We start from the raw sequence: 9,883 nt of genomic DNA, 5'->3' as shown, positions 1-9,883 counted from the left end.
TTTAATATTTCCGTTTCGCGGTGATTTCTCACGGGTTTGCTGCACATCCTGGCTCCCTGGTGCTACAGGCCCGCCTGGAAACGACTCGGGAATCGGACCTTTCTTCCCGCTCTCGTTGTTCTCTGGCTCTCTCGGGGCAGCGGCCTCGCGTCCTCTCGCGCGTTTCGCTGCTCGACCTCGGTGTCCCGGTCTCGTGCCGTCGACTCTGCCGGGCTGTTGTTTTCTGGCTCGCTCTGTAAAATATAAGCCGGTTTAAGACGGTCTATTGAGACCGTTTTCTCTTTGCCGTGCATACGCACGACAAAGACTTTGTCGCCTCGGCTGATGACTGCGTACGGCCCCTCGTACGGCGCCTGCAACATCTTTTTCGGTCCCTCGTGTCGCACGAACACCTGTTCGGCCGTCGCTAGGTCCTTGTAAAGGAACGGCCGTCGCTCTCCGTGTCGGGTGCCGTCCACCGGTCGCAGCTCCTCGAACTGCTCCCTCAGCGTCCTTGCGAAGTCGGCCGCGTCGTCCTCGCTGTCCACAGGTCGTCGACTCAGGAATTGCCCCGGGATCCTCAGCGTCTGGCCGTACACCAGCTCCGCTGCGGTCGCCTGCAGGTCGTCTCTCCACGCTGCTCGGATCCCGAGCAGCACCGTCGGCAGCGCCTCCGTCCAGCGATCATTCTGTCGGCATTTGATTGCCGCCTTGAGCTGGCGATGCAACCTCTCGACCATTCCATTGGCCTGCGGGTGGTACGCCGTCGTCCTCAGGTGCTGTACTCCTGTCATCTCGCTCAGCCGTCGAAAGAGATGGGACTCGAACTGGCGCCCCTGGTCCGTTGTTACTCGCACGGGCGCCCCGAATCTGCAAATCCATCCCTCGTAAAATGCTCTTGCGACCGTCTCCGCCTCCTGGTCTCGTAGTGCGAACGCCTCCGGCCACCGTGTGAAGCGGTCCACGCACGTGAGACAGTATCGCATGCCCTCTGAGACGGGCATCACGATAATGTCCAGGTGTACGTGCTCGAATCTGCTCGATGGTACTGCAAATCTTCCTAATGGCGCCGAGACATGTCGAGTGACCTTCGAACGTTGACAGGGCACGCATGCACGCGCCCAGCTGCGGCAGTCAGCGTTCATCGACGGCCAGACGTAGCGCTGCGCCACGAGTCTGCCCGTCGCCTTGATTCCTGGGTGTGCCAGGTCGTGCACCAAGTTGAATGCGGCCCGCCGAAAGGGTCTCGTCAAAAACGGTCGCGGTGTCGATGTCGTCGTATCGCAGTAGACTTGTATCCCCGTTCCGGGAATCTGCACCTTCTCGAGTTTTATTCCGGTCTCTCGCCTTGTATAATCGTCGAGCTCTTTGTCAGTCCCCTGCGACTCCGCCAGTGCAGCGTAGTCCAGGGGAGAATCCAGCTCCTCGACTCGTGATAACGCATCCGCCACGACGTTCTCCTCGCCTGCCACGTGCCGGATGTCGGTTGAGAACTGCCCGATGAGGTCCAAGTGGCGGAACTGGCGCGGCGTGCTCTTCTCTGGTCGTTGACGAAAAGCGTAGATCAACGGTTTGTGATCCGTGTAGATCACAAACGCGCGCGCCTCCAGCATGTATCGAAAGTGTTTGACCCCCAGGTAGATTGCCAGCAGTTCTCTGTCGAACGCGCTGTACTTCATCTCGGATGGGCTTAGCTTCTTCGAGAAGAAGGCTAACGGCTCCCATCCGTCGCTGCCACGCTGTTGCAAAGTCGCGCCGATGCTCTGCTCCGACGCGTCAGTGAACAGGGCGAGCTCTGCGTCTATCCTGGGGTGTCGCAAGAGCGCGGCCTGTGCCAAGCTCTCCTTCGAATTCTTGAATGCCTCCTGCGCTCGCGGTGTCCACGATATCGCCGCTTTTCCTTTGACATTGCCGTGGAGGAGATCGTTCAACGGCGCTAGCATTTCGGCAGCTCTCGGCAGGAATCGTCGGTAGAAGTTGAGCATGCCCAGGTAGCGTCGCAGCTCCTTCGCCGTTCCTGGCTCTCGACACGCGAGGATCGCCTCCACACGTGTCGGCAGCGGTCGTGTTCCCCCGTCGGAAACTTCGTATCCCAGGAACTCTACCTTCTGCTGTCCGAATACGCACTTCGCGGGGTTGATGGTCACCCCGTATTCCCGCAGACGTTCGAATACTGCTCTAAGATGGTTTTGATGCTCCTCCTCCGACGTTGACGCGACCAGAATGTCATCGACGTACGCGTAACAAAAGTCTAATCCGCGTAAGACTTCGTCGATGAATCTCTGAAACGTCTGCGCCGCGTTTCTCAATCCGAATGACATGTACGGAAATTCGTACATGCCAAACGGTGTGGTGATCGCCGTCTTCGGGATATGCTCCTCCGCCACTGGAATCTGGTGGTACGCCCGCACCAGATCTATCGTTGAAAATAGTTTTTTTCCTCCGAGGGCCTGTGCAAAATCCTGGATATGTCGCACAGGATACCGGTCCGGAATCGTCCTCGCGTTGAGTGCTCTATAATCGCCGCAAGGTCGCCATTCTTCGCCCTTTTTCGGCACCATGTGTAAGGGCGCCGACCAACTGCTCTTCGAAGGTCGCGCGATTCCGGTCTCAACCATCCGTCGGAACTCCTTTTTCGCGGCCGCGAGTCGATCCGGAGCGAGTCTTCGTGGTCGGCACGCGACAGGCGGTCCCGGCGTCGTTTCAATAAAATGTCGCGTGGCGTGGATCGTTTCTTGAATTTGTCCGCTCGGCCTCGTAATGTCCGCGTATTCCACCAACAACCGGTGGTACGGCGTCTCCCCTGTGATCGTTTTAATATGCGGTACATTGCAATGGATACAACGCCCGCGTGCGGTCAAGCTCGTCAGCTGATCGACGAGGCGAGAATTGCGCAGATCCACGAGGAGGCCATAATGCGCGAGGAAATCGGCACCGATTATTGGTTTCGACACGTCCGCGATCACGAAACGCCACGTAAAAGCCCGTCGCAATCCGAGATTCAAAGTCATGTTTTCCGTCCCGTATGTGTATATTGGTGTGCCGTTGGCGGCCGATAACTCGTAGGTCGATCTCTGTCGTGGCCCTCGAACCATCTTTCGAGGGAACACGCAGAGATCCGCGCCCGTGTCAACTAAAAAATTCGTTTTCGTGTTTGTGTCCGTCACGAATAAGCGGCGCGCACTATGTTCCGGGTCGCTTGCCGCCTCTAACGTCCCGTTCCTGCGTTTCCCGGCATCTGCATCGAGCAGGGTGGTCTGCACTGCCGTGCCTCCGCTCCAAACTGCCAATGATACCAGCATACGCCGCTGGCCGGTGGACCACGGCTGCTGGATCGCGCTCGCGGGCGTGAACGTGAACGCGAACGAGGTCGCGAACGACGTCGATCATCGTCGCGATATCGGTCATCACCCATGGATTCTATCGACTTACGTATGGCCGTTAGTTGTTCTGCCATCTCTTGCTGCATCGCAAGCCGCATTTGCGCCAGTCGCATCTCCATCCTGGCTTCCTGCATCGCACTTGGGGCCGCCTGCATCGCGATCGAGGCCGCCTGCTGCATCCGCACACGCGGCCGCTCGTACGCCCGCGCCTCCGTCTCTACGCGCGAACCGATCATTCCATCGTCTCGCGTCACAATCATGTCAAATCGTTTTTTTTACACGCAACTGGTCACTATCACTTTTCCCGGGTCCGATCGAATAGATCGTCTCACCGGTCGTCACAATAAAAAAAGTAAAAAAAAAAATGTACCGCTCTCTCACGCGAGCACAAAAGAATAGCGAATTCCCGCTCGCTCGCGATCACGTCGGGACGTCACCACTTTGGTTATATACGCGCGTCGCGTGTGCTTAGGAGGAACGATGCGGGAATTAAATAAAGTTATGCAATGATTAAATTAACTGAATATATTCTTCAACGTAAACGGTACGCGTGAATACATAAACCTGATTCGCTCGGAGTAATAAAGTAATGCGTCCGTGCGCGGCGACTATCGAAGACGGTATATCGTTATCTCAAAAATCTCCTATTTATACCTTGCCTCCTAAAACGCCCTTCGCTAGGCTTCGAGAGGCTTCGCGAATTTTCCATCTATTTTTATTTCTTCGTTTCTGTCCTACTCGTCTTTCGTCTCGTCTGTAATATTTTATTTATATTTACTTGTGCCTTTGTCCTTTTCGTATATGTCAGTGTTCGTATTCGTATGCGTGTTTTCCTTATTAATCTCAGGGAAGTATGTGACGATGTAATCGCCACAAATGTATGTATGTATGTATGTATGTATGTGTACATATACGCAGGATGTCCTGCAACGTGATATCCACAGTAAAACTTTGTATTCTTGAGATCATTCAAAAAATAAAGATGATTTTAAAATTTGCAAGATTTTCTTCATCTATAAATTTTTTTGCGATATTCTAATGATATCCCCTTTATTCTTATATTATATAAGTCCTGGGTTAAGGGGGGGCTAAGGGGGCTACAGCCCCCGGCCCCATCTTTATAAGGGGCCCCTTAGCTTTCAAATAAAATTGTATTTCATCGATGAAAATAAACAATCGAATGCAAATAAATAATTAAAAATTTTAATTTTGCATTCCTCATACAATGAATCATCGTGTACAGACACAATGTTCAGTAAAAAAAAGTACACTGGTGTTTTTATCTGAAAATATACACACACACACACATATATAAAGTCCATAATATTTGTTTATTTCTCATGACGTTGTGGCCGCCCTGCCGCGTGCGGCAATTGTCACATGAATAAAAGTAAAAGACGTCCGCATGCGTTGGGAAAGTCCATGTTTATCGGTCTACCATTTATCGTTTGTGATGATTCCACGAAAATACGCTAGTGGTACTTCGAAACGTAAAGCGAAACAGAAACATGAAGATTTTAAAAATAAACTACCGAAACTGACCAACTTCTTTCCTGCCGAAATAAAAACTGGAGGCACTATTGCTAATGAAGATGACGATAAGATTCAGCAAATCTCAGTGTTAACATCAAATTCGGTACTTTCTACTAATAGTGATGAACTCAGTATTAAAGATGCTGTCATTTGTAATGAACACTCAGATGACAGTTGTGACATGAATAATCAGAACGTAATAAGCAGGAAAGCCAAGCTCGTCATAGGTACGTTTTTGCAGGTTACAATTTGCAAAATTAAAATATAAAATTTTATTTGCTGCTTTTGTAAAAATTACACAAGTTTTCTGTACATTTAGAATCTTCTGATTGTGGTGACAAACAAAATCTTGTCAGTTGTCAATGCAGTCTCTCTTTTCTCCCCGTCCTCTCTCTCTCTCTCTCTCTCCTATCTCTTGTTCTCTCTCCCTATTCTTTCTCCTTATTTATTTTATACTTTTCAGAACCTGTAAATAAAGATCCCTTTCTGTGGCCCATGGAAATGCATGATGATGTGAGGCAAAAGTATTTGGATAAAGGCTATGAATATTTTCAGAAAAAAGATAACAATTTTCAAGCTTTTGTTAGACAATATAAAGATCAAAACAGATTTTTATCTTCGAAGGTTTTTTCACGAACTTTGGCTAACGGTGAAAAATGCACGCGAAAATGGTTGATATATTCAGAGTCTACTGGGAATGTTTTCTGTTACGTTTGTAAGCTTTTTAGTGGAAATAATACAAACACATTTGTAAACGGCGGATTTAGCAATTGGAAGAAAGCAGAAGAAAAGATTAGTGGACATGAAAATAGTGCAGAACACAAAAAATTCATGCTTACTTGGCTCACATTCGTGCATGAAAAATCACATATTAATAATTATATGGCTAAGCAGCTACAAGATGAGATTAAGTATTGGACTGAAGTTTTAAAACGCATTGTCGAAGTAATTCGTTTTCTTTCTGCACGCGGTCTTGCTTTTCGGGGCGAGCATAAAGTGATTGGTTCTCCAAATAATGGAAGTTACTTGGGTGTTTTGGAACTGATTTCTAAATTTGATCCATTCTTAAAAAAACACTTTGACTTGCATGCAAATCAAGATCGCGGGCACGTTTCCTATTTATCAAAAGATATTTGTGAAGAATTTATTCACATGATGGCTAACAAAGTTAAGAACGAAATTCTTAGCCAAATTAAGAGAGCAAAATATTTCAGCCTTATTGTAGATTCGACACCAGATGTATCTCACGTTAATCAGTTATCTATTGTATTCCGGTACTGTTTGGATGGTTGTGTGTATGAACGCTACTTTTGCTTTTTACCTATTAATAGCCATACTGGAGCATCATTGAATGAAACAATATTACAAGTTCTTCGCAATAATGAAATTGACATTGTTTACTGTCGAGCGCAAACTTATGATAATGCCAGTAACATGTCTGGAAAATACTCGGGATTACAAGCACGAATTAAAGAAGTTAATTCTCTTGCGTATTACGTTCCTTGTGTAGGACACTCACTAAATTTAGTTGGCGAATGCAGCGTAGATGAATGTATCGATTCTGTAAATTTTTTCCGGTTTGTACAACAACTTTATGCTTTCTTTTCCATTTCTACGCATCGTTGGAGCATATTGCTAAAACACGCGAGCACTACATTAAAAAGTTTATCTTCTACAAGATGGTCATGCCGCGATGATGCCATTACTGTATTAGCTCAGAATTATTTATGTTACGTCCTGTGGTCTTCATGATTCTTTTCTTTCGAAGAACGCAAAGCGATATCTTGAACATCAAAGGCGGATAGAGAACGACCCGAAAAGCAAAGTAAACGTAATAAATTGTGAAATCTACGAATCTCTTTCCTTTCGGAGAGTGTAAAATGATATTCAAAATATCGCAGACCCGCAGATAAGGCACGAAGTGACAGGCGAGGGAAAACAATTTTTGGTGCCTATTCCTTTCAATAGAACCCTTGAGAATCAATAAAACTTTCCGAGAACCTAAACAATCCTCGCCTGACAGATCACCGGACGCGATATCTGCTTGAGTCACAACTAGAGGAGCAATAAAATATCAACCTCCCTCTATAAGAACAAATTCTCCATTGGTCAAAACCCAGGACTCTAAACAAAGCCCGAACCAATCATTAATTTTCAAAACCAAAGGACGCCTCCAAAGCGTCATTGAAAATTTCCTTATTCGTCGGGGATATTAACAACTAATGGAGAAGGAGGAGCAAGGAGGTTTATATACGAGTAACACCGTGCGAGAAAAACACACAGGCTTTTTCTCTCAATTCTTATTCATTCTCATTCAGTCAGTCTCATCCCGTTCGCAAACTTCAACTAGTTTTATTTGAGTGTTCAACCGAAAGAATTATTAATTCTGTTAGTATTAATTTCGCAAAACGAAATCCCAGCCGTCGTCAACCACCGACCCACCTCCAGCTGACCAAGGTTCTTCTTGATAAGTAGTATGTCTACCTAACACATTCACACCGATACTTCGTACAATTTCCGGGAGTTTAATCAAATCATAAAAACTAGAGTCTTTGGGTTCGCCGTTGGATTCGGTAACCCAATTATTTACCTCACACCCTTTGGTCCTTCTCCTACCTTTCTCCCAGAAATCACTCCGGATTCTCCGCAACAGCGGACGACTTCGTGATTTCTATCATGTTCTCCCAGAAATCACTCCGGATTCTCCGCAACAGCGGACAACTTCGTGATTTCTATCCGCTTCTTCCGAAATCACTCCGGATTCTCCGCAACAGCGGACGACTTCGTGATTTCTACCCTCTATTCCAGAAATCACTCCGGATTCTCCGCAACAGCGGACGACTTCGTGATTTCTACCCTCTATCCCAGAAATCACTCCGGATTCTCCGCAACAGCGGACGACTTCGTGATTTCTCCCACTAGTAAATTAGGAAATAAAAAGGAAAGCGAATATAAAAATATACACATTGTATATGTATGTATGTATGTATATACATATATATATATATATATATAATATAAATATATGTGTATGTATATATATATATATATATATATATATATATATATATATATACATACATACATATATATATATATATATAAAGGACAATAAAAAATTAAATATTTTTATTAATTTTTATTTTACAAGAATTGGTTAATATATATTAAATTTTTTCTAGGTACGCCACGTAATTCCCCCTACAGTCACCTCAGTAAGAGAGAAAAATTTGATGGTAATTATATATATATATATATATATATATATATATATAATATAAAAATATACATGTATGCACACACATGAATACATATTAGTACATATACGCATATATGCATACATATACACATACATACATACACGTGTGTGCGTACATGTGTGTGTAACTAGACATAATATTAAATAATTTGAAATAATTTTCAGAGAAGACTGTTAACAACTTAGTGGCTCAAAATTATTTAATACGTAGTGTGGTTCTGGATATACTCTCTGAAGTTAAAGAAATTAAGTTGCAACTAAAAAATAATTCTCAGGAAATAAATACCCGTGGAAAAGAACAAATAATTTCGGTATTTAATAATAAAGATAATGATATAAATTTTCCACTTAAAACCGAAGAAGAACTGCAGATAGTGGAAGCCGTCTTAGAAAATGACGACGAAATTACTAAAGCGGTAAGTTTTACTCAACCATATTACATATTTATTTTAAAAATAATTATTATATATAAAAGTATCATATACTCAGTGCCATTTGATAGAAAATGGAAATATATGAAAAAATGTCTAATACTATTTTTCGATGCGATGAATAGTTTCGCCGCAATTAATTATTGTAATAATCAGTCATTCAGCGCGGAGCTGCAAAAATCGCTTCCTTTTATAGCCCCACGCTGATTTTTTGATTACAATATAATTAATTGCAGCAAAACTATTCATCGTATCGGAAAATAGTATTAAACATTTTTTCTTAGATTTCTCTATCAAATGGTGCTCAGCATATGCGACATTTTTTAAACACTATATATACATATATAATATAATTTATTTATTTATTATAACTTATTTCTAATGATTAAGGCTTTTTATGAAAAATGTTATTCTTTTAAAATTATATTTAATTTACAAACAACATTCATTTTTATTTTTTAGATGACTGAGTTGCAACAATTAGGAGGGAACAATGGATATGAATTTATTAGAAGATGTTTATCTATGATATTAACAAATGAGATTGCGGATAAATATAGTTTTTTTGGACGAAAGAAGAAAAAAGCGTTTTGTAACCTTAATATTTGCAAAGTTTTAATAAGTGAGTATTACATTCTAGAAAAGTTTATCTAAAAATTTCAAACAAAAATATAAAAAAAAATGTAAATGTTTCCTATTTTTTTAAATTGCATAAATTAAATAATTTTGTTTCATTTTATGTTAAATAGGTGCCTCTAAAATAGGAGGATATTGTCAAACAACTAAAGAAGCAGAAAAAACATATTCAAGGATGGTTGAGAAGAGCTGCTGAAAGAGGAAAACTGAGACAATAAATTTAAAATACATCTTATATTCTGTATTTGCAAAGGATGATGAGACAAGAGATGATAATGATGATGATACGAAATCTCGTCGGATAGTAACATCCAGATCACCATACAGCACTACCACAATACAAAGTGCCTAAGCAATATGCAGCTGTTGTAATAGGAAGAGGTGGTTCAGTGATCAAAAACATACAAGATAAAAGTGGCACACATATTAATATGAGTAAAGATGATATAGAATCTCCGTATCGTCTCTGTGTTATACAAGGAAAAGAAATGGAAGACAGGAGGGGAGGAAAGAGGCAAGGAGAAAAAGCCAGAAAGGAAAAAGGAAGCCAGCAGGAGAGCGAGGAAGGGGGAGCGGAAAGGAGAAAAGGGGGGAAGAAGGAGGAAGAAAAAGGCGAAAGAACGGCGAGCGCGCGCCGCGTACGAGCGAGCGAGAGCGGCGAG

At 43.6% G+C, this 9,883-nt stretch overlaps 1 protein-coding gene across 1 annotated transcript; it reads left to right on the top strand.

The window, feature by feature from the left end:
* The first annotated feature begins 4,815 nt into the window (after positions 1–4,815).
* Positions 4,816–9,712, top strand: LOC146720614 (uncharacterized). The gene is made up of 4 exons (XM_085488220.1): positions 4,816–5,122; positions 8,320–8,570; positions 9,048–9,207; positions 9,335–9,712. The coding sequence occupies exons 1-4, from the start codon at positions 4,816–4,818 to the stop codon at positions 9,415–9,417; spliced, it is 801 nt and encodes a 266-aa protein (XP_085344346.1). The 3' UTR covers positions 9,418–9,712.
* Positions 9,713–9,883: the final 171 nt, after the last annotated feature.

This window comes from Nylanderia fulva, unplaced genomic scaffold (assembly GCF_048542155.1).
Source record: "Nylanderia fulva isolate GAGA-0341 unplaced genomic scaffold, ASM4854215v1 Scaffold652, whole genome shotgun sequence".
Classification (NCBI taxonomy): Eukaryota; Metazoa; Arthropoda; class Insecta; order Hymenoptera; family Formicidae; genus Nylanderia; species Nylanderia fulva.
This window is presented reverse-complemented; position numbering and strand designations above follow the sequence as displayed.